The 27,332-nt window shown below is 53.8% G+C and overlaps 2 protein-coding genes across 7 annotated transcripts; one reads left to right on the top strand and one right to left on the bottom strand.

Annotated features, from left to right (window-relative positions):
- Nucleotides 1-113: 113 nt before the first annotated feature.
- On the bottom strand, nucleotides 114-1,711 carry MRPL2 (mitochondrial ribosomal protein L2). The gene is made up of 6 exons (XM_051792958.1): nucleotides 1,468-1,711; nucleotides 1,241-1,382; nucleotides 1,037-1,152; nucleotides 837-947; nucleotides 446-519; nucleotides 114-358 (listed from the first exon to the last, which is right to left on the bottom strand). Exons 1-6 carry the CDS (start codon nucleotides 1,709-1,711, stop codon nucleotides 146-148), a joined length of 900 nt encoding a protein of 299 aa, XP_051648918.1. The 3' UTR covers nucleotides 114-145.
- KLC4 (kinesin light chain 4) lies at nucleotides 1,710-27,280 on the top strand. 6 transcript variants are annotated; one of them, XM_051792939.1, is made up of 16 exons: nucleotides 1,710-1,943; nucleotides 12,241-12,507; nucleotides 12,702-12,932; nucleotides 13,306-13,384; nucleotides 13,473-13,698; nucleotides 14,016-14,103; nucleotides 14,408-14,509; nucleotides 14,816-14,989; nucleotides 15,147-15,246; nucleotides 15,759-15,811; nucleotides 18,178-18,245; nucleotides 18,328-18,436; nucleotides 19,230-19,379; nucleotides 26,058-26,182; nucleotides 26,296-26,353; nucleotides 26,798-27,280. In XM_051792939.1, the coding sequence occupies exons 1-16, from the start codon at nucleotides 1,710-1,712 to the stop codon at nucleotides 26,885-26,887; spliced, it is 2,154 nt and encodes a 717-aa protein (XP_051648899.1). In that variant the 3' UTR covers nucleotides 26,888-27,280. The 6 variants fall into 6 exon arrangements, with proteins under 6 accessions (XP_051648899.1, XP_051648897.1, XP_051648896.1 ...); XM_051792937.1 differs by having other exon boundaries at nucleotides 1,821-1,843; XM_051792936.1 differs by lacking the exon at nucleotides 1,710-1,943 and adding an exon at nucleotides 3,502-3,638.
- The last annotated feature ends 52 nt before the right edge of the window (nucleotides 27,281-27,332 follow it).

The raw sequence follows: 27,332 nt of genomic DNA, 5'->3' as shown, positions 1-27,332 counted from the left end.
CACTGAGTCACCCACCCACCTCAAACTCAAGCCAAGGCAGTCCACAACCCCACGCTCATCTCTCCTGGCAACCCCACTACCAGACCCCAAAGGCATCAGTAATGTGACAGCAGTGGCATGAAGAATGCTTTATTGGCTGCTGGCATCACTCCGCTGCTCTGACCCGTGGCAGGTTGACATAGCTCTTCATGGGCGGGAGAGGCTTGATCTTGCGCCCGGCCCAGCCACCCTTGCGGTGCCACAGGCCTGTGTGTGGGCGCTTGCCCAGCCAGCGGTTCCGGCCCGCTTTCCCAATCACCCGCTTGTTGTGATCCACGTTGGACACACGGCCCACTGTAGCCACGCAGGTCTCCAGCACCTAGAGGACAGAGAAGAGCTGCAGCCCTCCCTGCGGACACAGTTGCATGCCAAGGCAGTCGAGCCAGGGGCAGCACAGCTCCTTTACCTGCATATGCCTTTTGGAGGGCAGCTGCACGATGGCTGTCCCGTTCACTTTCCTCAGCAGCACCCCACAAGTCCCTGCAGCAGGCAAGAGAGGAGGTAGCTGCCTTGAGCAGCAGGTCAAAGTATCCCACTCTGTGGCAAGCACAACCCCATGCTGGAAACTCTCCAAAGACCCTGCCATTGTACTTCATGCACTTCTTGCTGAAGACAGGGCCTTGAGAAATCAACAGGACAGAGCTGTCCCTGCCTCTCTGGAGGGCTGTTTTGCACTCTTAACGGGGAGAGCAGAGGAAAGCAACTCCCTGTCACTGGCCACCCACAGCAGTGCCCCCCTGCCCTCCTCTTCATCTGTGCAGAACCAAACCACTACAAACAGTGCAAGGTCTCCTCACCAGCTGCCCGGATGTACTGTGCTCCCTTCCCAGGGTGGCTCTCCAGGTTGCAGATCAGTGTGCCGACAGGCAGAGCCCCCAGTGGGTACGCATCCCCTTCGTTGGCAGACACTGGAAGACACAAGCTGACAAGTTGGGCAAGGAGCAACTGACGAGCCCTTGGCAAGGCCAGTGCAGCTGCCCCTGGCCCTGGCATGCACCTGCCATCCTGCCAATGTGAGAGGAGTTCTTGATGATGTCCCCCGGCTGCATGTTCTCCGTGGCAACGATCCAGCGCTTGCGGTTGCCGCCAGCCACCAGGGCGATGTCAGCCGACCTGCACGGGGAGCCGGCGGTGGCTGAGCAGGGGGTCACCGCTGGCACGGCTGCCCAGGCCCCGGGCCGAGCCCGCACCCCGCACTCGCCTGCAAGGGTCGTATCGGACCTTGATGACCTTCTCGGTGAAGGGCTCCGACGGGGCCCCCTCCTCGTAGCGCAGCCGCTGGAAGTCGATCATGCGGTACCGCCGCTTGTGCCCTCCGCCGATCCCCCGCACGCGGATGCGACCTGCGGGACACGGGAGCGGCTGCAGGCGGGACCCGCACCGCCCCGCCGGCCCCGGGGGCTCGCCCGTCCCCGCCCGCCCGCCCACCTGTGTGATCGCGGCCACCCGTCTTCTTCATGCCGATGGGCCGCACGGTGTACTTGACCCGGCACTTCCACAGCGGGTCGGTGGTGCAGCGCGGCGCCGAGCCGCCCAGCCCGCGGCAGGCGGCAGCCACCGGCCCCGGCAGCCAGGGCGGAGGCCCAGGCGGCAGCACGGGGGGCCGGGCGCGGCGCGGGGCCGCCGAGAGCAGGAGCGCCCCGAAGGCGCGGCACAGCCCCAGCGCCGCCATGGCCGCGCGCAGGGGCCGCCGGGCGGGGCGGGGCCGCCTGAGGGGTGGGGGGAGCCGCCGGCAGGGGGCGCGCGCGCCGCCGGGCGGAGGTGGCGGCCATCTTGGATTTAAAGGGGCTGCGCCGCTGAGAGAGTGGGTGGTGTTGGGTGTGCGTCTCGCTCCGCCCCCGCCGGGACCGGGGCAGCGACCGGGGCAGCGACCGGGGCCGCCATCGAGGTGTCGCGCCGAGCAGGTGGGGCAGGCGGGCTTACGGGGCTCGGTTGCGGCCCCGAGCGGGGGGAGGATGAGTGGGGCTCGGCGGCGCAGGCCTTCCCGGGCGGCGCCCCCACCCCACCGGCTGCGGGGCGCGGCGGGATCCCCGCGGGGACCTGGGGAGGTCCCTGTGGCGGGCCCGGGACCGGCGGGGCTCGGGGACCGCAGCGCGTCCTGTTCGCCGTACAGCGGGAGGAGCGAGGGCAGGGCTCGTGCTAGGGCCGCCGTGCCTGGGTCCCGCGGGCCGCGGTAACGCCGCGAGTCGGCGGCGTGAAGGGCGCCGGCCTTGCGGACTTTGGAACCGGGGAGGTGCAGCCCGCGGGACCGGCCCCCGCCGACACCGGGAGAGCCGCTGGCTCGGGAGCCCCGCCGGCGCCCGCCCTGCTCGGGCAGCACCGGGTCCGCGGGCTCGGTGGTCCTGGCCCCGCCGCGGGCAGGGCTGGGTCGGCTGGCGGGGGCCAGGAGCCCCCGAGGGAGAAGCAGACTATGTATGTGACAACGGCGGGTCAGCCCGAAGTCCCAACCATGGCTATTTCCAGGGTGCTGCGGGCACAGACTGCGGGATTCACCGCTCTATAATTAGTCTGTGCCTTCACTGCCAGGAATGGCCTTCACTGTAAGACAAATAACGTATGTAATGTATGTTTGCATTCCTGCTATGTAACTTATGTGACTTTTAACTGTGCCATTGCTGTGCGTACCCCATAGCAAGCCAGGTTTGCCCTCCAGAATTAGGGAAGGGAGAACAGCTTTAGAGAAGAAATATATGTTGTGAGATGAGGCAAGAGAGAACCTGCGTGTCAGCGTGGCTGGGCTGCCTCCTGGGATACCTGAAGCCCTTCCCCCTCAGGGGAATCTGTGGGAAGGGACAGGAACACCAGTGAAGCACTGGGACAGGCAGATGTAGGTAACTGGGGATGGCATAAGGCTCACAAAACATCGTAGGGAGCACCATGACAGTTGTGTGTTACTGTGGATGGGGTGACTGTAGCAACTATCCAAGCTGGAGGCTGTGTCATTGTCCCCTCTCCGTGTAAAGCATCTAGAGACTGAACAAGTGCTTCTCAGCACTGCCTGGCCTAGTCCACCCTGTGCAGTGTGTACACAGTAGGGCTCCAGCCATCCCACATCTCCTCTATCTGGCCATGACTGTGGGCACAGCGATAGCAACCACACAACTGGATGGTTCTCTGCAGCTACACCAGCTCGGCTTTAGGGGCTGGGATGGGGTCAGCAGTGGGACGCAGGCGAGGGTGATGCCAAACAGGATGTAAAACCTTTTGCCACAGGATGGAGGGTGGGATGGAACAGGGCTTTGGCGATCTGAGTAGGAGCTCGATGCTGGGTAGATCTCCTTGAGCAGAGTTTGTCGGCATCTCGGGGGCTTGGCCCTGCTCCTTGGTGCTCCCGTCGATCCCTGAGGAGGGAGCCGTGGGCTTGGCGCGCGTGGCGCTTTCTGCGCTCCCAGGAGAGCGTCCGACCGTCCTGTTCCCGAAGCCTGTCCGCATCCCTCCCCTCCCCCTGCCGCAGTGTGGTTGGCTGCCGAGCGTCGGGTGCCTGCGCCGCTGCTCGCTCCGAGGGCAGCGCGGCAGAGGGAGCTGCGGAGTGCCGCGGCCATCGCTCCTTCGCCTCCTCCGGGAGAGCCGGCGCTGGACAAGCCGCTGCAGGCAGCCAGGTACCGCTCCTCTGCGGCACGGGGCGGGGGACATTCCCATCCGGTGACTGAGGCAGGCAGGGTGCCCAGGCACCCTGGAACAAAGGACCGCTTTGATGCGCAATTTCGGGCAGAGCTGATGAAAACTTTTTTTTTTCCTCGCAAAGCTTGCACTTAGCCAGGTGGCCACAGAATTTCTCTGTGGTGGTTCTGAGGGTTGAAGGGGTTTCTCTGGTTTACGTGTTCCAAGGATACGCAGCGGGCGTGACTCCTGCCAGACAAAGCCGGAGAAACGATGACGGAGGCAGGTCGTACAGCGATGGCTCTCAAAGAGCCTTGTTTCCTCCCAAACCTTCCTTCCATCAATTAACTGCTTCCTAAGCTGTTCTGAATTGGAGGTGCGCCCTACCAAAAGTGGTGGGCTGGGGGAGGGGGGGCAATCGCTGGTAAGCTTCTGGGAAGGAGAGGATGCGTCTGGTTCTTCAGATGTCTGAAGAAGAGCTGGGGGATGGTGTTGCAGTAGAACGCTCTGGCCAGGCAGCCGGAGAAATCTGCACAATGGTGGGAGACAGCAGCACGTTACCAGAAACCGCAGGCTTCCCTGTGTCTTGCACAGGGACATCTGGCACTCTGTTGCAGTTCCATGCTCCCTAGTGCCCTTGCTCTCCTCTCTGCCATGCCACCTTGGAGATATGGAAAGCACCCACCCCTGCCTCTTAGTGTGGGGAAAGGGTGGTGTTCAGCACACATAGGTCAAAGATCTAGCCAGCTCAGACACAGGGTAAATAAACATGGCTGTGCTTTGCTTTTAATTGGCAGAAGAAGCAGGAAGCATGTGTTCTTTCATCTGCTGTTTTGGAGGAATGTCCAGGTTGGAATAACAATATTAACCTCAAATTCCAAAATGGCTCTTGGGGCACAAAGGACACGTGGCCAGATTCTGACCTTGGCAGAGTTTCTGGATAAAGGCTTAATTTGCTGGGAAAGAGCCACATAGCTCCTCAAAGAACTCCAGCTAGACAGGGGAGCCAGAGGTAGAACGGATCCTTTGCTTGTTATGCAGGTAGAGGTTTGTCTCTGTGAATTTGGCTGCCTTGTTATGGTTTACAAAACCTGTTTGCTTCTGGAAATGATAGCGCAGTCTTGCAGTCTGCAGTCGACTGGTGTTTGCGGCTGCCCCAGGTACACCATGGGAGGGAGTGTTCTGGACTCCAGAGCCCTTCAGGGCACACACAGTGGCTTCAGGGCTCTTGCTGGTCCCATCTGCATCCTGGCCTTCTCCTGTACTCCTGAGGCAAATCCAGTGCATAGCATTCATATTAGACAGATGCCTGTAGAGGCACTGGCTCCTGGGAATTATTCTGCCTGCTTTAATACCACTTCATACTGTCAGGGCAAGGTAATGGCTCTCACTCTATTTTTTATAGAGTGAGACTCCCAATCAGATTCTGAAACTAGGAAGAGATGCTTGTCCTGGCTTTATTCCAACTGCTTAGCTCTTGTCTCCACTAGCCTGGAAACACATTTTGATGGTGTTCTACTGTAGTCCCCGGCGCAGCAGATGCAGAATGGATTTGGTGAGCTGCTGCAGACATAAGCAAGAATTTAAAAACAAGGTCTTATCAGCTGATCTGGAGGTGCCAGCACAAGCTTGCTGGTGGGGGTGGTGAAGACTGCTTCTCATTCCAATGGCCTGCTGGAAGGTGCATGTTACCCCAGCTAGCTGGTGTTGTAAGCAGTATGAAGTGTAATACAGAGCAGAGTGGTTTTCTGCTAATGGTTTTCTGGTAACAGGTTGGTGCTGTTTATTTGTTTGTTTTTGCTATGGATGGTTGTTTTGTTGGGGTTTTTTAACTCTTATTGCTTCCAATATCTGTATTCTCTAGTAGTAATCAATGAAGGGAGTAAGACCTTCATGGTCTTGAAAGAAATGAGTGATCTGACACAAAGCCAACCAGACCACTTGCTCTGTCTTCCTCAGAGTACATATGCATATTGGAATTGGATCATGCTTTGATAACACAAAAATTGCTTGCTCTGGTCAATCGGAACAAACCCTAGTACCTTTTGTCTTGTCATTTCCAGCTAAAGGCTGGAAAGAGGGAGGGGGATGGGAAGCTCCCATGTTCTTTCTGTAGTGGTTTGAACTTGACTCACTGTGGCCAAGTCCTTTTAAAGCCACTTTAGCACCATGTTGCCCTTGGTTTCAGGAGGGTTATGTGAAGGTGTGTTTTCTGTTAGAGGTGGTAGGTGGTAGGGAGCTGAAGCTTCTGGGCCGGAGAGGAGTGTTCGGTGCTGAAGGGAAAGAGCATCAAGGGAGCCTCTTATCTCCTTGCAGAACCCTTCTACTGCAAATCTAGTCCTTAGTCCTAGTCCTCTGGGCCTCTTGCAGCCTGCTGGTTAGCACAGACATTCCCAACACAAGCCTTACAGTATCTAGAAAAAAACCCTGAGAGCTTCACAGTCAGCTAGTGCTGGCATGTGTCAGCTGCTGCTAAAAGAAGCAATCCTAGCCTTGATCCCTGTCCAGGGGATAGGGAGGGCTATGCTATTTCCAATAGCACAGTCAACTTGTACTGAGTTACACCACTAAGGATTGTGGAAGCTGCTTGGGTGAAGCCTTTCTGGTCTTGGAGGTTTGCTTCAAAACTATGTGCGGAGGGTGCCTGGATGCCAAAGAGAGTCCTGGTTTTGGGACACAGGAGAATGTGAGCGAGAGAGCTTGTTGCCTCCACTGCCTGCTCTGTTACTTGAGTTAGATTGCAGTGCTTCTCTTGCTTTGGAGAAGGATCCCTGTGGGACCCTGCTGAAAGGAGGTATGCACTGCATTCCCTGTCTCTAGGCCTTGGATCAGTTTCTAGTGCTGTGCCTCGCTCCTTTGTCCTGAAAAGGTGTTCAGCAAAGGCAAATGCATTGAGTTTATCTAAGGAATTCAGGAATTTATTGGAAAATGTGTTGGGAAAGAACTTTGGGTGGCAGATGAAGCTCTAGGTGCCCCCTTTTTTGGCAGTAGGGTAGAAACTTCTGAGCCAGAAACAAGTGGTGACAGAGAATGTCATGCACGTTGGAGTTTGTAATATCTGAAAGACTTTGGGATTGCAACTCAGAGATTTGTTGGATATGAATTTCCAAGGTGCTGACCCGTCACTGATCTTCTCTTTGCGTGTTCTTAGTGGCTCTAGGGGAGCATACAGGCATTTCTGGCAGTGGTAACGAGCATCACAGAGCACTGTTGCTGCTCTGTGCCTCACATGAACCTCAGCATTTCTTGTTTTACTCGTATTAGAGCAGCTCTGGAAATGCCGACTGTTGGATGTACAGCTGAGCAGCACCAGTTTGTCATCCCTTTTCTATCGGTCTGTTACAGGTAGCCTAGGGTGGTGACCCTGAGCACAGTGGTTCTTCTAGCAGTGGTGTGGCAGTGTGCAAGTTTCCTGGCAGTGTTAATGTGTCCCGGCTGTGCAGTGGAAATCTCAGAGGCTCTGTGCAGCTGACTGTAATCTCCTACAGCCTCTGTTTGCTTTCTGACACTATGGTATCAAAATAAGGAGAAAGCTTGTGCTTATGACATGGCCTCTGTGGTGGTTGCAACTTTGGCACTTTGATTGCTTTTTACTGCTTTTATTTTATTTTTCAGCATCCAAAGTATTAGGTCATGGTTTTGTTGCAGTGTTGAAGACTCAGCTGTCTTATTTGCGAACTCACTTCTAGCTTCATTGGAGGTCAACCAGTCTTTCCAGAGACCCTTTGTTGTTCAGCAGTAATGAGCTGGCAGAGGTCCAACAGCGAAAAAACCAAAGCACCCTACGCGCCACCCCTCCCTGCTTTTGTCAAGTTGTTTTTCTTCCCGAATGTATAACCTTGCTGTTTTACCAGGTAGCATAAGCGTGTCTCACAGCATGAGACTGGGATAATTATGGTGAAGTAAGACTAAGCCCTCTGTTCCTATTTCTAAATGCTACTGTTGCTATCTGTCTCCCAAATGGCCACTCATTCTTGCTATGGGTCAGACTTACTCTTCCACAGGAAGCTTTTTCCACAACCCAGCTGTTTTCCTGCAACTACCTTATCCTTAGATATCACCTTCTCCTGCAGAAGAATTTGCTGCTAAAAATCTGTGCCCACTTCTATACAGAAAGTGCTGGCAGACTTTCTGCAATTTGAAGGAAGCTGCAGTTATTGTCTTGACACTATTACTTGTTCAAGTTGGGATGGTACCCTGCATTTCACTTAGGTCCAGGAATGTGCAGGGAGGCAGTGAACTGAATTTGTTGAGTTGTGCATAGACCTGAATCTCTGTCCTGTTGTATTTGACTCCTGATTCCCTGGTGCTTTTTTTTCCACTCTCCATAGTGTTTTAGCGTTAGGCATCATAACCCGTGTTTCAAGATTCATTTGGACCCATTTAATCTGACATCCTTGTAGCTGTTGTGGGTTGAAGATAAAAGCAGTGAAGCTTCCAGCTCTTTCATCTTAAAGCTCTTGCATGTGGGAGCAGTTTTTGGAAGCAGAAAAATGAGCTGCTGAAATTGCATCAGCAGTTTCAGTGATTTCCCGGTTATGCACTTGAATATAGGAGGAAGGTTTGTGCCAGGCAGGATGTGCTTGCTGGTGGATTCCTGGCTGATTGCTGCAGTTGCCACAAAGCTCAGTGCACGCATGTTCCTTCCTTGTCTTCTAGCAGCACTCCTGCAAGTGGGAGCAGAAGAGGGGAGATGAGATGGGTGTTGTCTGAAAGCCAGGCTATTCTAGCAACTCATGGTAAATAGGGAAGACATGCCAACTAGAGTGGAAACGTGCAGATGGAGACTTGGGCTATGACACCAGCAGAGCCATGAGGAATGCAGAAGAATAAGCTGGGAACTGGGCAGTCCATCTCTCAAGGAGCTATTTGGAGAAGCATTCTTTCTTCCTATTCCAGTTTAACCTCACCCAGCAAAAGGCAAATGATGATGTCTCCCCTCCTCTCTTTGGGAACCTCTGAGTGTTTTGTGCCTGGATAAAGGACACTGAATGCTGAATGCAAAGGAGTAGGAAGAGCGTGTATACAGCAGCCTCAGCCTGCCTGACCTTGACATTGATGCCACAGAGCATGTTTCCTCCTTGGAGGGCTGAGCACTGAGCGTAGACCTGTCAGCACTGGGGAGAACTAGAAATAAGGCTCTGTGGGGGAAAATTGTTGCTTTAGAATGATAATAAGTCAGCTCCCACCAGTGTTTGTTGGTTTTCTTTGCTGTACAAGAGGTAGCAGCATTCGAGTGACTTCTCTGCAGTCTCCCATTTGTTTTCTTGTTGAGCAGCTGTGTGTTGTTCTTAGGTCTGTCCAGTCTGAACAATCCCCTGTCAACCATTGAACACTGGAAACGTGTTGGTATCGAGCAGAGCTGTGTTTCTAGGATGTCATCCTAGGGGAGAGAGGCCAAGGTTGTGTACAGATGTTTGCACAGCCAGTGAGAGAAGAGCCTGTATTGGTATGTCTTGAAGGATCTGAGGATGTGGTTGCAGGGTAGGGTGAGTCTGATGTGCTATGGGTCAGGATGTCTTAACTATTTTTGCTTCTCAGTCTGAAATTTTTACAGTTTCAAAAAACAAGTTGATCGTAGGGGCTATGAAATGCTTGAATGTTTTCTGCTGGAAGGGCTGAAGAAAGAATGTTGCTATTGTAGAGGCACTGGTGGTTTAACACACAGCAATTTCACAGTTAGGGAGTGGTTCTGTGTACAGTAGAACTATTGAGGCTGATTTTCTATGGATTTGGGTCTTGTCTGACTGTTACTTAGCAAGGTGCAAGCTCTGGTGGCTTTTTATCCTGTAACATGTTCCTCTACCCAATGCATATGTATTGTGCTTTTTAAAGATGGCAGCAAGATCTCGATATGGACATAAGTGGTGTTGCCATGAAAACTCAGCATTTCACAGCTGACCCAGTACCCAGAGGGACTGCCTAGCTGTGTCAGCTTTAAAGCAGAGTTCTAGTTTTGTGGTATGTTGGGTAGGAGGCCATTCCTGGGTATATTCTTGTGTCCCAAGCATTGCCTATGCTCCACTGAACTCCTGCTTCCCTGTTTCTAAGTCTGGGGCTGTGTTTCCTTATGAGTTGAAACTAGTGATGGAGCCATTTAACCCTTTAGCAGAACCCTTGAGTTCTGTGAAAGCAGGTAAGTGCCTGCTGAGCCTTCCTGGGAAGCTGTCTGGACCTATTTCAGAGCAGGACAACAGTGCTTGGCCAGATGAGGCAGCACTAGTGTCCTTTGGGCTGCCAGCCTCTTTCTTTCAGGCTGGGAATTGTTGCACATTTCTTCCTGAGTTGTGCTCACCTGCAGAAGTCTGCCTTAGGAAAGGCTTCCTTTATTGCTTTAGCACTCGATCACACTCCAGATGTGTTATAAAGGTGGGAAAAAGAATAACCAGGGTAATTGTCAACTGGTCTGCTTAACTGCTGGTTTCTGGAAGATCAGTTTGGAAGAGAGTGGCAGCCAACTCTCAACAGACCTATTTTTCCTTTCAAAACAGTAGTCTGTGGCCTCCATCTTAACCATAATGAGGTTTTTCATGCTATCCTTATCATATGGTCTTCTCTAAAGCAAACTGCTGTAAGTTGTGGTCCAGATGAGACCATTTTGGTGTAAAGTGCCCAATGCACAGGGTTAACTGCATGTGAAGCATGGCAGATACCCAAAAGTGGAGGATACGGTGAAGTCTGACTCATGGTTGCTGCTGATGCTGGATCATGAGGTAAATGTGATGTCAGCATTGTGACTGGGGTAGATGGGGGAGCACAACTCAGTTTTTGTTCAGAGGTGTGAACAGGAATGCAGTCTTCAAAAGATATGAAATGCTTCTGCCCTGCTGAGGTTCAGTAAAGTCTCCACTGTGTGTTGAGGGTTTTCTCCCCTTTCTGAGGGATGGATTTGTATCACTGAAACAGAAACCAAAGAAGAGTTGAGAGGAGAGTTCAGGTCTATAAAATAACTCAAGAAAGAGTGAGGATAAAGAGGAGGAAATTAGTGGATATTATGAGATGTGCTACTTGAAACAACTGTCCCAGTGTTGGTCGTCATCTTTACTTTCAGTGCTGCAATCAGGAAGAAACTGGGCCCCTCAGTTGCTCAGGGTCAATTCCCTAGTAGCTCCCTGGTAGCTGGACTGGGGGATAGCCCTGAGCCTTCCTGGGCAGACTGCACAGGTGAGGCGAAAAGGAGCCCTGCCAGGAGCTCTGCTCTCTCTGTTCTTGTACCTGAGGCAGAATTTCTGTTCTCTCAGTAAACTAGGCATAAGGCAGCTGCCCAACAAAGAGCTCAAACCATGCAGAGGTGTCTTCTACAGAAGGGCAAGGGCAAATCCATTGGCAGCAATTCTCTCACCACCTCCTGCATAGCTCCTGGGCAGTTTTCCAGCTTCTTGGCAGCAGGGCCCTGGGCACTCAGGTTGCAGAGCCCTCTGCCAGCTCCAGATGGCAAGGAGGTGCTGGTGGGCAGGTGCTGCCTGTGCAGGGCATCACAGGAGGCTTGTTTTGGAGTGACCCATAGTGAGGTGGGTGGTGGCTTTATTACTGAGTAATGCGAGGAGACTGATGGGGTGGCCCAGCTGGAGGGGGAGGCTGGGACCGGGTTAGATGACTGACTCATGGAGCAGCCAGGGTACTGTCAACCAGCTGTAAGGGGTCTTGCCTGTCTCTTGTGCCTCGCACTCTTTCGCCTGTTGTGTTTCCCTAGCTCCTGGACTTTCTATGAAGGGATCTTGCAGCCACACTAACCTTGTGGGTTGTAGTGGTTGGTGTCCCTGTGCCAAGGCAGTAGCTTGGTATTCTCCCATTGTATATCTAGGGGGAGGACAGGGAAGGAGTACAGAGTCCTTATGCCATCCTGAGGAGTCCTTGTGCTGGCAGCAGGGTGCATGAAGATGGAAAAGCTCTTAGTGTTTCAAGCTGACGCCCACACAAGGGTTATGCTAGTGTGACTGTAGCAGTCGGTGTATGTAAGCTTCCCCACGCTGTGTGAGTCAGTCCTGCTGGTGATGTTGTGTCCCTTATTACCACAATGGCTGTTCTGTGCCAGGGCCATGATCGTCAGGATGTGCTCTTCTGGTCAGGCAATATTTTGGTGCAGTAATGCCACTGCTGTCCCCCTGTCTATGAGATGTTCTTCCAGGAGATTTTCCATGAGGAAGCAGAAAGCTTTGAGCTGGCATCCTTCCACTTTCTGTTCCCTTTCTTCTGCAGTCAGAAGAGGTGTTGAGCTCTGACAGCCTCTCTGCATCAGTGGTCTGTGGGCAGGAGATGTACGGATTGTAACCACAAATCTCTGCTCTTAAATGGAAGCTAAATTAGCTTTCCTCCTGCTGGGCGTGTGGGAGTGTTGGAGGTCAGCACTGATTCTAGCCTTTTTGTCTCCTGTCCATGTGTGCCACCTGCACTGGTTGCCAGCATGCCAGGCCACAAAAGCAGAGGTGTATGCCCTGACAGCCGCCTGCTGCCAAAGAGAGAGGGTAAGATAAAGGGCTTAGAGTAGGCAACCACTTAAACTCTATCTCTGACTGCTTAAAGGAGGTTATGATACCTGTGTCTGGTTGTGGCGCTCTGAAATAGCACTGAGGCACTCAGGTTTTGTCGTGGTCTCTGCAGGGCTGCAGGAGTAGGACTATGTCCACCATGGTGTACCCAAGGGAGGAGAAACTGGACAAGCTGAGCCAAGAGGAGATAATTTCCAACACCAAGCTGGTGATGCAAGGGCTGGAAGCACTCAAGAATGAACACAACTCCATCTTGCACAGCTTGCTGGAGACCATTAAGTGCCTGAAGAAAGATGAAGAAGCCAATCTCGTGCATGAGAAATCCAACCTGCTCCGCAAATCAGTGGAGATGATTGAACTAGGGCTTGGAGAAGCTCAGGTGAGGTGGTGGGGGATCCCCTGTGTGTTATCCAGGACTGATGGGGGAAGGTAGGCATGTGGCCATTTCCTATAAGCTGTAGGGACAGAAGGGGGCTAAGTGTGGAAGGCCAGCATGACCCTGAGGTGTACCCTAAGCATGCATGTGAGGGAGACACAGGATTGTGGTTGTTACTGACTGAGACTCTTAACCAGGTGATGATGGCGTTGTCCAACCATCTGAATGCTGTGGAGTCAGAGAAGCAGAAGCTGCGTGCTCAGGTGCGGAGACTGTGCCAGGAGAACCAGTGGCTGCGTGATGAGCTTGCCAACACCCAGCAGAAGCTGCAGCGTAGTGAACAAACTGTGGCTCAGCTGGAGGAGGAGAAGAAACACCTTGAGTTCATGAATCAGCTGAAGAAGTATGATGAGGATGTCTCACCTTCGGTATGCCTGAGTCCTTTTGAGCAGCTGCTTTTTGTGGGTCTGGGAGGTTGGACCAGCAGTACTGCCTGGGTGTAATCCAGGCATTGCCTTGGATTTTGTCCCTTCCCAGCTACCATGCACAGCAATGCCTGTAACTAAAGGGGGCCTGCATGGGGCAGTGTCTCTGGAAGAACGTGGAGTGGCATGGATGCTGGTGCTGGGGAAATCAGTCTTTTATCCATTTTGTTTTGGGGGGAATATGGTGGCAGAGACAACAGGGGAAGTTGAGTGTGTTGGTGGGCTGCAGAAAGGTGGAGAGTTTGGCAACTGACTTAGCCCAGGCTGCTGTTGTCTCCTCTGAGAAGCAACAGTATTGTGATTCTCATCCTCTCAGGAGGAGAAGGAGGGTGACTCCACCAAGGACTCCCTGGATGATCTGTTCCCAAATGAGGAGGAGGAGCATGGTCCCGGATGTAAGTGTTTGCTCATGCATGGTTGCTGCCTGTCTCTGTTCAAGCCTGCTATGCCAACTGTGCCATTTTTATTTCTCTGTGCCCATAGTGCCCCATCAGCACAGCAGTGCTGTGGCAGCTGCCCAGCAGGGAGGTTATGAGATTCCTGCACGCTTGCGCACCCTCCACAACCTTGTTATCCAGTATGCGTCACAGGGGCGCTATGAGGTGGCTGTGCCGCTCTGCAAGCAGGCGCTGGAGGATCTGGAGAAGACATCAGGCCACGATCACCCTGATGTGGCTACCATGCTCAACATTCTAGCATTAGTGTACAGGTGAGCATGGTGGGGAGGACAAGACTGGGCCAAGACAGGCTTCTGCATCTCCTGTTCACCTTTACGGCACATCCTGGTGACAGGGAGCTCCCCCAGCTTCCAGTGATTTCCCTTTCAAAAAGGTTTTGGCATAGGTGAGGTATTTAGTTTGCCGGACTCCCTGATATAGCTAGGGACTGGCTATAGTAGGGAGGAGTGGAGAAATGGAAGGGCTGTGAGGGCTGGATCTGTGTGGAAGGAGGACTATTTTTCATAGCTCTGCCTGCTGTGGGCTGTGTTGTCCAAATCCCAAGTAACTGGTTGGCTTTGCACTGCAGGGATCAGAATAAATACAAAGAGGCAGCACACCTTTTGAATGATGCTCTTTCCATCCGTGAGAAGACTCTAGGCAAAGACCACCCAGCGGTGAGTGTCTCCCTCCTCTTTCAGTCCCTTCCTTCACCTTTGGGTGCTGCTGGGGCACTGTTCTGGCAGTGTTTTACTGCTTCAATATTTCCTGCTGTCTGGTTTGGTATGACCTGTCAGGAGTTGTCTTCTCTTGGATCCTGCCATATAGGCAGGGAAGCCTTCTGTCTCTGGACCTTCTTATCTTTAGAAGCAGCAGTTCTGCAGGCATGGAGGAAATGGGACAGTCACTGTTACTGCTGCTTGCACCCCTTGTTTGGTCTGGAATTTGCTTTGTTTCACGGAGAAGCTTATGTCTCTGTAGGTGGCAGCAACTTTGAACAATCTGGCTGTTCTCTATGGCAAGAGAGGGAAGTACAAAGAAGCAGAGCCACTGTGTAAGCGAGCCCTGGAGATCCGTGAGAAGGTACTAGTCTCCCACACTTTCTCCTTTCAGCTCTCTTTTAGGCCTTTCTCCCATTACCTCAATGCACATGGAAGATTCAGGGCCTACCTAGTCTCTTTAGCTGCTGATTCTGCCACCACCTTTCCTGTCTCTCCAGTGTTTGCAGCCCTAGAGAGGCCTGCCAGGAGGTGAAAGCTGGAATTTCTCCTCTTTACCTCCCTAGTCCTTAGCTTTTGTCTGACATAGGCATGTGCTGGAGGGACAAGAGTCTACTAATTCCAGGAGTCCACTGCAGTCTTTGTGGCTTCTTTTCTTTTGTTCACCCAGGTTCTAGGCAAAGACCATCCTGATGTGGCCAAGCAGCTGAACAACCTGGCCCTGTTGTGCCAGAACCAGGGCAAGTATGATGAAGTGGAGTACTATTACTGCCGGGCCCTGGAGATCTATGAGAGCTGCCTGGGTCCTGATGACCCCAATGTGGCCAAGACCAAGAACAACCTGGTGAGACCCTGGGGAGATGCTATGTGGTTAGGGAGGGGTGCCATGGGAAAGGTGAGCATTGCCTGGTGCTTAGAAGATGCAGAAAAATAGATTAACTCTGCCCCCTCTTGCAGCTGTGTTTCCCAGTGGGGCTGGAGCTGTTTTGTTTTGGTTGCAGGCTTCCTGTTACCTGAAGCAAGGAAAATACAAAGATGCAGAGGTGCTGTATAAGGAGATCCTTACCCGTGCTCACGTGAAGGAGTTTGGCTCTGTGGATGGTTTGTACAGCAGAAGCCACTGGGGCTGGGGAAGGGTCTCCTGGCTCTCAGCCTAAACTCAGCTGGTTCTGGTGTTGCCCTGAAAGAGGGATGGGATGACTTGCAGGGTCCCTGCTTTGGGCAGCCGTTAAGATGTTGCCATTTAGTTATGACAGTAATGTTAAGCTGTTCCTCCTCTTCTCTCAGAAGTCTCACTGGGTTGGGAATACTTGTGGTTAAAAGGGGGAATAGCAAATGGCGCAGTCATTCCCAGACTTAGGCTGAAGTTTCTCCTGTGCACTTGGCACATGTACTTCCCCATGAGAGGACTTGTTCTTTCCTTCCTCTGTCCTGCCCTTGCAATGTTGGTTTCCTTTCTTGGGGCTCTGGCTTAGGGACCAGAAGTATCTGGAAACCTTGTCATTTCTTTCTGAGGAGCTGCTGGCTCTGGGGACAGAATGCTGGGTTGTGCAGGAGGCAGAGCAACAGGATGAGGTAGTGAGTGGACCTGTTCTGCATTCTTCCCCACACAGATGAACACAAGCCAATCTGGATGCATGCAGAGGAGAGAGAGGAGATGAGCAAGGTGAGTGATTCCAGGAGGTTTGATCCTCTCTTATGACAACCACATGCTCCTTCCTGGAGGAGCTGCAGTCTAAAGAGCTGCCGTGGCCAGGAGGTGTCTGGAGAGAGGGGATGCAGCATGGCTGCTCCCTAGGACAAGGAGGGGAGGCCCATCAGAGAGCATGAGGCTTTTCCTAGGACTGTTGAGCTTCTCAGCCATGGCTGCATGCTATCTCTTTTTGCTTTAGTGATTCCTCTTGGGCATGCAGATGATGGAAGATGGTAGACGGCAGAGGGTTGTGCTGCAACGCCTTGGCACTCTGTTCCAAAGAGCTGCCAGTACTCAGAGCATAACCGGCTTCTGAAGCAGCCCTGTAGGGCTGTCTAGGGAAAAATGGAGATCAAGAAGAAACTGCAGTAGGAAATGGAACCAAACCTGAAAAAGATCTCTGAACAGGGTGGGCCCTTAAAGAGGATAGAAATGGGTTGTGCTTGCCTTGAACTAGGCTGGAAGGCAAAGCTGCCTGTTGCCCAGGCCCTGCTCTGTGGTCAGCCAATAAATGCAGTGAAGTCCTATCTCTGCTTTTGCCAAGTCTAAGACTTTGCCTACTTTTTAACAGGTGGGTGAAGCAGCAGAGTGAAGGGCTTTAGTCTAATCTTCTAGCTTCAGTGGGAGCAGACAGTCTTCGTTTTCCTTTGCCCTCAGAGCAGGTCCCAACCCTGCATGGGCTCAGGCAGCAGGCTGGCAAACTTGACTTAGTGACTGATCAGTCCCATCCTGTGAGTCCTGGGAGCAGAGCACTAGGAGGTGCTTCCCACCAGCATCCTTTGTCTTCCTGTTGAACCTGCTCTGTGCCGTTCCCAGTGCAGGGCAGTGCTCAGCTTTTCAGTGCTCCAGTTGCTGCACTATGAAGGCTCTGCTGCAAGGAATCTGTACTTGCTGCAGCACCATCCTGGAGAAATCCAAGTTGGAGTAGAGATCAGCCCCCCCCCCCCCCGGCGCCTCTGGGATTGAGACTATTCTGATGGTATCTTTGGAGAATTAAGAGGTCAAAAGTAGATAGTTGCAGTATGGAGCTATGCTCCAGATAATGCAAGCTTTGCCACAGGGCAAGACAGCAGGCTCAGGGGCTCACAGATGGAGTGAGGTTCATTTTACGTGTGAGTCTGAGGCAAGGGCTGAGCCTCTTTCCCTGCCCCTGGGGCTCCTGTCCTTAAGGCAGTTGTGCCTGTGCCCCATGGCATATCATGGTTGACATTCCTGTTCAGGCAGCAGTAATCACAGACGTGCTTGTACTGCTGGCCCAGGAGATGGGGCTGCTGTGCTCTGCCTTGTGCTGTTTCCATATCTTCTTTTAAAATGCATGAAATCCCTCTTGCAGAGCTTCACTACTTTTTTCTCTTACCCTCTTTCCTGGCAGCAGAGGGAGGCCAGCTCATGACAACAGCAAAGCCTTGGGCACAGCTGGCAGCCCTGGCTTTATCTACTCTAGAGGTTTTGACACCTTTCCTATCAGGTTTGGACACCCTTTAGGGCTGCCTCAAGCTTCAGAGGTGTACTGAGTCCTGAACTCTTCTGTCCTTGGTGCCTGCCCAGGCTGTGGAGGCTCTGGTGCAAAGAAAACCGCGTGTGCCTATGGCTCAGGTAGACTCTGGCATGTGCGATAAAGTTGAGAAGTGCTGTGGGACTGAGTAAGAAAAATGGTCCCCCATGCAGACAGTTTCTTCTGGGCTAAAACTCTTTCCAGAGGGGAAACCCCTTCTGTGGAGCAGTGGCTCCCTGAACCTGCTTGGTCCTGTTGCTCTGGCCAGCTGCCCCTTTGCACCTGGGTATGACAGGGCCAGCCAGCCACCTTTGGGGTGCAAAGGCTGGGCATGGAGAGGAGACAACTAACTGGGCTGAGCTCTGTGGGGCAGGCCTGACCTTGTAGGCAGAAGGCTGAGATATGGCTGGCTGATTCCTTTGCTAGCCGTGGCTGAGGGGCTTAGTGCCCATGCAGCCTGGTATGCCTTTGGGGTTTTGTTGGGTTTCTCATCTCCCTTTTGCATGTTGGTTGGGGTGTTACGCCCTCCAGAATGCCATGAGAATGGGCTGTGTTGTCCGTGCTGCCTTTGGTACCATGGAAGGGGGTAAGGAGTTGGGATAATGCTCCTTCCTGGTACTGACTTATCACTTTTGCTTGTGGCTAAAATGTGTTGCAGCAAATAGGCCTTTAACTTTCACTCCAGGAACCTGCTGGGCTTCATCACTGTATTTGCATATTGTGTTTCCAAAGGTTGGGCTGGTGTGGGGGTGCAGCCTGGGGCCTGCCCCTGGAATCCAGTGGGAGAGCACAGGCCAGAGGAGGGCAGCAGGTGTGGGACTAACAGCTCTGATCTCTTCTGTAGAGCAAACACAGAGACAGTGCTCCCTACGCTGAGTACGGTGGCTGGTACAAGGCCTGTAAGGTTAGCAGGTAAGAGGTGGTCTGTGGGCACCTGTGGATGCTGAAGGGCGTGGCCCCAGGGCTCCCACTCACCTTCCATCTGTTACCACAGCCCAACTGTGAACACCACTCTGAGGAACCTGGGTGCACTGTACCGACGCCAGGGCAAGCTGGAGGCAGCAGAGACCTTGGAGGAGTGCGCAGTTCGCTCTCGGCGACAGGTAACCCCAGAGAGACCTTCCCTGGTGGAGGGGGCATTGCAGGACTTGAGGTGGCAGGTTATGGCACTGTGTTTGGTTTGGGTGTGGTGAGGGATTCTCCTGGGCCTTGCAGTCTCTTATGTTCTTGGTTTACATTCCCATGACACCAGAGCACCTTGGTGGTTGGGATTGCATTTGTGCAGAGGTACACACGTGTGTACATGTGTGGGGTTGTGCATGTGCCTGTGCGCACGGATGGAGCAGATGTCAGTGTGTGTATGCGTGAGGAAGAAGGCATGGCTCACTGAGTGTAGAAATACTGCAGCTGAGTTAAGGCAGACTACTGGACTTCAGTCAGCTACTGAGGAGAACTGCACTCACTGGGATGTTTTCTGCACACTAATTTTTTTGTCCAGAGGACGCACCTGGAATTTGTTAGAGTACCTCTCTCCCTAGTCTCCTCTCAATCCTCAAATAATAAAGCAGGAGCTGTAAGCACCTAGCACAAAGACTGAAGGACAGCACTCCAGAATGTGAAGAAAAAAGGCTGTCAGCTTTGGGGTAGCAAGTCCTTGTTCCCCAGGGTGGTTTATGGCTTTGTGGGGTCTCACAGAGCTGGGAATCCAAACAGAGATTGCTAAGTGCAGGAAATGACATTTGGCTGCATCCTGCTTGTGCTGGAATGTTTTGGCCGTGATGGGGCAATGGCCAAGAGAGGGAATGGAACTAAGCACAGTGATGCACGGCAGATCTCTAGAGGGAAGGAATACAGAAGGGCAAAACATGATTCTTCCTTATCCTTTTCTACTTGCAGGGCATTGACCCAATCAACCAGACGAAGGTGGTGGAGATCCTGAAGGAGGGTGATGGCACAGAGAGACGTCGGAGCCTGGGAGGCAGCGTCAAGTACGAGAATGCCACAGACGGTAGCGAGGAAGTGAGTATGGGCGTGGAATGGAGCGGGGTAAGTACAAGACACCATCAAGAATGGCCTCAGCCGGCTGCCAGAGAGAAGGGACAACCTGGCTGAGGGCTGTCCCCGCGTGGCCTGTCGTGGCATCCTTGTCTGCCTCCATTCGTTCCCTGCACATTTCCTTCCCCTCTTTCTTGGCATGAGCCAACCAGCCTGCAAAGGTGCGTGTCTGGGTCTGGCTTCAGGTGTACAGGCCAGATATTCCCAACTAAGGGCTCCTGCTTCGGGGGAGCTGCCGGGCCCTGGCAGTGCACAGCATGAGCTGGTCCTGGTCTTCCCTTAATCTTAGGCTTGCAACCTTATTAACATCTCTCCCTGCTGCTCCCCTCTTGAGGTCCTGGCTGAGAGCATTGGCCCCATCTCAGGCTCACACAGCCTCTGAGAGCCATTTGGCTGTCTGTCCTGCACTGCGCCACAGACAATGCTGAGCCTGGGGACAGTTGTGTGCATGTGATGTGCCTGGTGTGTCTGTGAGTGAGTGACTGCAGGGCACAGGAATAGTGTGCAGCCAGTGTCTTTGCTGTCCCCATCTCCTGGTCTCATGCCCTCAACTGGCTCTGGCCAAGCAGAGGTGATAAAAGGCAGATCTTTGTGGGATGCTAGGCTGAGCTGACTAATGGTAGAGACTGGTGTTAGCTGAGGCACAGACAGGCCAACTTGAGGCTGTCTAGGTTTGCTTTGAGGCTGAGGGGCACTTTGGTTACTAGCACTGAGTTTGGAGAAAGGTAGTGATCCAGGTCTGGAACAGGCACCTTTTGTCTCCTGCAAGGAGGAGGATGGAGAAGAGGCGACAAGTGAGCATGGTGCTGGTGGGTGCTTGGCTTGAGGGTTGCTAGAGCTTTTAACACTTACTGTTACTTCTGCAAACTATAGCTGAGAGTGGAGTGTAGCTGGGTACCTAGGGGTTGTTGCAGCCTGGAACAGGCAAGACGCTGAGCACACGGAGTCCTTTGCTGCTCCCTCACATCTGCTGTCACTAACCCTTCCCTACCTGGCTCTGCTCTATCCTCACCTGCATCAGCTCCCTCCCTTCCTCCTTTTTCTTCCCTGTTGCCATGACAGCCCTTCAACACCCGAAGCCTGAAGCCTGCTGGCTCTCTTGATTGTGGATTGTACGCAGGAGGTGGCTGAAGGGGATCTGGAGAACAGACCTTTGAGAGGACCCAGCAGCCTCTGCCAGATGCATGGCTTCCTCTGTGCCAGCTTTTGTCATAAGGAGTAAAGAGGGTTTTAGCCCTGTCAAGGCACCAACCCTGGGCCCTTGCACTCCTCATTAGTAATGGGGCTAGACAAGCACAGAGGGAGGGCTGAAGGTTTGGATTAGAATTGCCTGGTCCCTACGCTGGCTGCTGAATCTCTACAGTTCCTCCTGGCTGTATTTGGTGTTGGGTCATCTCTTTGCACTGGTGATGGTCTGGGAAGACCTTTCTGACAGTCTCTGAGGTATCATTTCAAGACAAGTAGGCAATGCCACCCTTTCCCACAGCCCATCCTAGACAAGGGGAATAGTTCCTGCTCATATGACCCTTCCACAAGGGTCTTCACAGAGCTTCCCTGACCCAGCCAGGTGTAGATAGAGGATTTGAGGGCCTAGGCGAGACAGCTGCTGCCACATGATGCCTTTTCCAGCCTGCTGCACACATAACCAGTCTCCTCTCCCAAGCCAGCAGCCCTGCACTGTGCTGCAGCTCCCCTGAAAAGAAGACTGCGGCAGCTCCTGCTGCTCCTGTCTGTCATGGCCTGTTGTTCTCTGTGTTGGTCCAGAGACCACACATGAGCTCCCTTAAAGCTGTGTCTGCTGCCCTCCCTTAGCTGTCATGTGCTGCAGGTAGGGCCATGGGAGCCCCCAGGATGCCAGGAACCTCTGTGCCCATGGGCAGCTCTGGAAGCGCCCCAGGGCCTGGACCAACTGCTTGCTGCCCGGGCAGTTAGGCTGTGAGAGCCAGGGTCTGGGACGTGAGCACAGGAATGGCACCAGCTCAGTGGTGCAGTGGCCTTGGCAGGTACCCCATGCCCAAGGCCCAGGAGCAAGGAGCCCCCAGAGCAGGAGGCCTAGGCTGTTCCTCCCTGAGCTAGCTGTTCCTGCCAGCCTGCTAAACACATTGGCAAAGAAGTGAGACTGCGGTTTGTCTCACAAGAATCTCTCCCTGCTCAGATGTGGCCCATTGTCTCTGCATGCAGCCTGGGCCCTGCCCCACCTGTTCCCTAGGTGACCTACAACCTCACAGCCTTGTAAATTGTGTCTTTCTCCTCTCTGTGCACTAGGCTTAAATGCCTCCCGAGACTCCCTCTTTCCCCTCCACTGCAGTCACCTGGATGTTTGTGTTGTATCTTCCGACTTTTCCTCCACACCATCCCTCCTTCCTCGGCGAGAACTCCACACCAGTCCCCCAACCCTCCCGGCGCGCGAGGGCACCGCGATGCCTGCAGAGGAGTGCCTGGCCACGTGGCCCAGCTCCAGTCCCATGGCCAGCAAGAGCAGGAAGAATCTGCGAGGAGCTGCCCACTCCCCCAGGCCAGGGTGACGGGCCACCGTCCCCTTGCATGCCCCCACCCCCAGCCTGCCCTTTTACATCCCTGGGGACCAGGCCTGCAGGGGCTTGTCTTCAGTCCAGGCATGGTGACTCCACTGTCATTAGACATTCTCAACCCTCCTAGCTTATTCCTTCCATCTCTACAGAAGCACGAAGATGGGTGGCTGTTATGGGACAGCAAGGCCTGGCCTAGGCAGGGCTGTCATGTGCCCAGTTGCTTTCTTCCCTGTAGGCTTAGCTGATGTTAGTGCTCTGTAGCAAACCTGCGCTGGTCCCTGGTGAGCTGGGCTTTTCCTGCAGCACAGGGCAGTCCCTATCTTGCTACTGTTCTCCCTGCTGAGCTCAGCAACCCAGGGTATGTGGGTCTCTCTGCAGGGCACAGGAGTATAGGATGGCCCATAGAGCTACTGGACATCCAAGACAAGGTGAAGGGATGACAGCCAAGGGCCATGCATGGAACAGGGACCTGCCAGCACAGGCATGTTTGGCTGCAACCTCCTGACTGGATGCTGTAGCCACGTTCCTCACCTGATGGCATTAAGGGGTGAATCAGCTCCCCATTGCTGTGGGGTTCCTAGGTGTGGCTGGTGGGAGAAGCAGGGCTGAAGTTGTTTGCTGTTCCTTGGAGGCAGAGGAAGGGTAGGAGGAAAGAACTTTCCTGCAAGGGGTCAGATCCCAGGCCATTAGAAGTGGCTGAGATGGGTAAAGGACTGGTTTGGAGCAGAATGGTTGGGAGAAAAAGGAGGTGCAAAGAAGGATGTGAGGAAGGGAGGAGCTGGGGCTGGGGATGCTCTGAGCATGTGGGAGCAGGTGGGATGGCTGGAGGGAGATTGCCATGGGGGAAGGGGCTGGATTGCTCATAGGTCCCTGGGGCTGACTGCAGTCTGTCTGTCTCTAGCCAAGTGGGTGGGAAATCTGTAACCCAATTAACTGCTAGGAACACAGTACTGACCCTGAGGGTCTGTGGGGGTGGCTCAGTGCCTCTGATTGGTACTTCAGGCCTTCACAGGATCTGGTGCTGCTGGTCACTACTGGGAAAGGAAATGTTTCCCAGAGCCAGACTACCACTGTTCTGAGTCTCACACCCTTGGGTTTACACAGTCATCCTGCCTCCTATGGGAAGTGAACCTCCTTGGCCCTCCTATCTGGGAAGAAAGCTGAGGAGGCTGCAGCCAGCAGGATAGAGCCCAGAAGCCAGCGCAGGACTCTTCCTTATTTTTTTAGCTAGATTGTTTCTCTCGTGCTAGTCTTCTGGCAGGTTATGATGCTAAATGTGCCTGTGTCTGTCTGGGCCTGGCTTTCCTGTGGTGGTGCAAAGGCCTTGGGGTACATGCATGCTGCTCCCCTGGGCGCTTGTGCTTGCTGAAAGGAAGCTTGTCCTCTGGACCATGGGCTGTGGAGCCCAAGACCAAGTGCTCCAGGGCTGTGCCTTCCCTGCCTCTCCTAGTGCTGCTCCACGCTCCTGGAGAGTTGTGAGTCCCCAGGGCAGGGTGCATTTGGACATCGGGGCCACCTGACCCTGTGCTCTGCCATGTCCTGGACCTGGTACTGTAACAACCATACCTCTAATTAAAGGTAGACAGACCCAAATTGCTGCCCTGTGCTTCTTTCCATGCTCTGTAGGCCAGCGTCGGTCAGTCCTGGGTGGTGGGTGCAAATGCTGCTGCAGCAGGTGTGGGGATGCTTGGTGTCTGTCTGTGTGTGTTCAGGGGCATGTGCTGTCCCCAGGGCACCTCTCTTAGGCCGAGAAGTGGAGATGAAGGACCCAGCTCCACTGTGCTTCTCCCTGTCCTCCAGTCTGGGATTGCTGCTAACCTCAGTTCTGTAACCATGTGTGGCAAGGCTGCCCTGGGGGATCTAAGCTTCACCAAGAGGCGTTTCTATTTAGCCAAAGAAATACCCCCTTGCGTCTCCCAATTCTGAGTTAACTCCACATGCTGCCAAATCCTGCCTAAGTCTGCTGCTTCTGTGCGTTAGGCAGGGTGGGAGCATGCAGGGGAGAGCAGCTCAGTGGTAGAGCTGCCGCTTTTTCTTTGCACCCACCAGGATGAGAGCATTCAATGGAGTGGGGGCTCTGCGGCAAACCAAACCCCATAAATGTTCTGGATTAAAAATAACCCTGCAGAAAAGGGAGTGGGGAGAGAAGAGAGGCTATTTTTAACCCAGCATGCAGCAGCATTTGATTCTGATGTTGGTCTGCAGTCAGTCTGCATCAATGCAGCTGGGAAAACGTGGCTCCATCCTCTCCAGCCCTGACACAAGAGCATACTTCCTGGCCAGATCCTGCTACCCTTGTACTACAGTCCTGTTCCCCTTCCCAAGCTGTGTGCCCTCTTCCACCACTGGTTTGTGTGCCCTGGGAAAAGGAACAGTGTCTATCATGGCAGGAAGAGTTGTGACCAGTGCAAATCTACCGGGGAGGCAAAAAACACCCTACCCCATCTTTGCTAATGTCACACGCTTGATGTCCATCTCCTCCAAAACCTACCCATGATGCTTCATGGGTGAATGAATTGTTTACTTTGCTACTTTTGGTGCTCTGCATTTCTGGTGAGTGAGTCCCTTGCAGCAGCAACACATGGCTCCCAGCTTGGAAACCCCTCATTCCAGTGAGAAAGTGAAGAGATTCAATGCACTTGGCTTATCCAAGAAGGGATGAAATGAATACCATGAGAAAGGGTTGCTGGTAAGAAAAGTCCTGGTCAGCTGTTAGATCGGGGTCTAAGGCTGAATCAGCTTTGGGTAATCAGGGCAGAGAAGTGCTGGAAAAGGCTTCCCTAGGACCACAAGCTGTAGTGGTCAGCACAAGGGAGTGACTGGCCTAAGGCAGAGACCCTGCTTACCTGCAGAACTGCATGGATAGTCTTGGGGTAATTGCTGCTGCTAGCCTGAGCCACAATGCATTTTGGTCATTCGGAATGGTTCAGAGGGGCTCCCCCACATCTTAAGGAACAAAGGGCTTTTGCCATCACCTTATCTCAGTTTCTACTGCCTGTGTGTGCCAGGGGCCATTGGAATTGGGAGCAGGGAAGACTGCTATTATCAGGTCATCAGAGCAAAAGTAATTCCACATCAGCAGTGGTGCCATAACCTTATGTAACGAGCAGGCCAGGCCACAGGGGAAGAGCTTGGTGCCGTAATGACGCAGTGGCATGATGTGGTGTCAGGCAGGTAACCTGTGCCTTGCCTGCATATGGAGCTAAGTGCAGGAGGTGGGCTAGAGCCTGTCAAGGGCTGAAAGTGCCTTTCTGAGTATTGGGGACTTTTGGAGGCACATGGGAGGAAACAGACTGGGGAACAAGATTTCTGCCTGGTTTTGGTCTTCAGAAAAAGCAGGCAGACATAAAGAAACCCCTGCTAAGTGCCACCCCTGGGGCAGCTAGTGTGGCTGGACACAGCTAAGGGTGGGGGCATAGGAGTCTTGGCAACACAGCAGCCAAATGAATGTGTCCCCAGTGGAGCTGCCTGAGTTGCTCAGGAGGCTCAAAGCTAATTGTCTTGGGGCTGTTAGAGGTGGGACAAGGTTGTGTGTGCTTGTAGAATGGTCTTGTTTGATGTGAGTGAGCCTGCAGGACCAGAGTGTGCATCGGGATGAGTGCTGGACGGAGAGGAGGACTAGTAATGGTATGGTGAAGAAGGGCAAGGGGTGGGGGAAGATAGTCTCCAGCCAGTGGCAGATGAGGAGAGAGTCCTGGCAGTGTGTCCTGGCCTGACAAAAGTATCCCTAAACTTGGGACTCTCATCAGGGCTTGTTGCTTCCCTGGGCAGTGGTACCTCCTTGGCAGCTGCTGCCTGAGCTGTTGCAGGTGATGAAGCTGTGCCAGTGCCATTTGTGCTGGTTCCCTGGGGCAAGTCAGCAACCTGTCTGGGTGTTGGGCTTGCACCAGATAGGCTCATCAGTTTGGATGAGCCAGACAATGGTATGGGGGGATCCCTGATCCCCATGTCCTGTGAAGGACCAGGGTGGGGGGGGAGCCATGTAGTCAGCACTAAGCCTGCTTTGGGCCAGAGCTAAATCCTCAGTTGCAGGCAGACAAGAGGATGTTTGGAGCCAATTCCAGCCACTCATCAGCAGCATGCCAGAACCTTATCAGTGCCACTCAGCCATCATCCTGGCTTGTGTCTCTGTGTCCAGGATGGCAGTGGCACTCTGCAGCGCAGCAGCTCCCTGGGGAAAATCCGGGATGTGATACGGAGGAGCAGTGAGATGTTGGTCAAGAAACTGCAGGGCAATGGTCCCCTGGAGCCCAGGAACACCAGGTAGGTACAAGGATCAGGCTGGGTACAGGGCAGGTGGGGGCCCTGACACCTTGTGGGTCTGGATCTGATCAGACACAGTGTGGTCAAACCTGCTCTCCTCTGATTTCTTGTAGCATGAAACGAGCTGCATCATTAAATTACTTGCACAAGTCTAGCGATGCTTCATTTGAGGTAAGCACAGGGTGGGTGGAGCGGCTGGTACAGGAGTGGGCATTGGGGTGGTGGCCTTGTGGCCTTCGTCACAGCTGGTGAGGGGCATAATAGCGGGCCACAGGTGCAGTGCCTGAGACCTCACAGTGTGTGCGCTCTGTGGCTGTGCAGTGTTTGAGCTACTCTGCCTAGGCTGGTGGTCCCATGGCACCCCTGGGCAGCTGCAGACCTCTTCCAAGGTCATAGCTCCAAACCTGAAGGTGTTGCCTCCAAGTACTCACCTCCCTGCCTGCTCAGCAACCCCTCCAGCCACAGAATGAGAGCAGAGGCAGCACTTAATGGGTCTGACAGCAGCAACACCAGGGTATCTCGGGCTTGTGAGGCAAGGGGTGCAGGAGTTGGGGTAGCAGCTTTGGGGCATGGGGTTGGACTGCAAGTACCTCACCAGCACTGTATTTTTTCTAGGGCACCCAAGGCCTCCGTGCGGAGAGCAGAGGCCTCAGCGCCAGCAGCATGGACCTGTCCTCCCACAGCTCCCTGCTCTCCTCCAACTGACCTGGCTGCTCTACTGCTGGGCACCCTGGCTTCGCGCTGCACAGGGCAGCACCCGGCACCTCCCCACACCACCTGCTCTGTTTTCCCCATCACCGGCTCTCGTGCCACCGTCTGCCTGCCCAGCCCGGCCTCTCCCGGGAGTCCCTAGCTAGTTTGGGCACCGCAGCCCGCCCGCATGCTCCTCTGCCGCACATCGGGCTCAGCAGCCCCGGTGGCGGCTTGCTCGGTACCGGTCGCACACGCTCGCCAGGTAGAATCGCCAGCCCGGGGAGGGGGGGCGGGCTATCCCCCGGCCGGGGCAGTGGCAGAAGTGCCCCGTGCCCCCAGACGTCGGTCCCCCGCCGGGTGATCGCTGTACTTTATTTTATTAAATAAAACCGACCCTAGAAGCGACCGCGGCTCGGCCTGAGGCGGGGTGGGCGGGGGGGAGCGGGCGCCGCCTGGC

Source organism: Manacus candei, unplaced genomic scaffold, assembly GCF_025592945.1.
Source record: "Manacus candei isolate 608988 ecotype Guabito, Panama unplaced genomic scaffold, ASM2559294v1 h1tg000035l, whole genome shotgun sequence".
Taxonomy (NCBI): Eukaryota; Metazoa; Chordata; class Aves; order Passeriformes; family Pipridae; genus Manacus; species Manacus candei.
Note: the sequence above shows the minus strand (reverse complement) of the source record. Positions and strands in the feature narration are given on the sequence as shown.

Coding starts and splice junctions, on each gene's coding strand:
- KLC4 (XM_051792939.1), top strand. CDS start 1,710: ATGGCCGCGCGCAGGGGCCGCCGGGCGGGGCGGGGCCGCCTGAGGGGT. Junction 14,104..14,407: donor TAGGCAAAGACCACCCAGCG/GTGAGTGTCTCC, acceptor ATGTCTCTGTAG/GTGGCAGCAACTTTGAACAA. Junction 14,510..14,815: donor CCCTGGAGATCCGTGAGAAG/GTACTAGTCTCC, acceptor TTGTTCACCCAG/GTTCTAGGCAAAGACCATCC.
- MRPL2 (XM_051792958.1), bottom strand. CDS start 1,711: ATGGCGGCGCTGGGGCTGTGCCGCGCCTTCGGGGCGCTCCTGCTCTCG. Junction 1,383..1,467: donor GGGTGGCCGCGATCACACAG/GTGGGCGGGCGG, acceptor CGTGTCCCGCAG/GTCGCATCCGCGTGCGGGGG. Junction 520..836: donor ACAGTACATCCGGGCAGCTG/GTGAGGAGACCT, acceptor TGCCTGCTGCAG/GGACTTGTGGGGTGCTGCTG.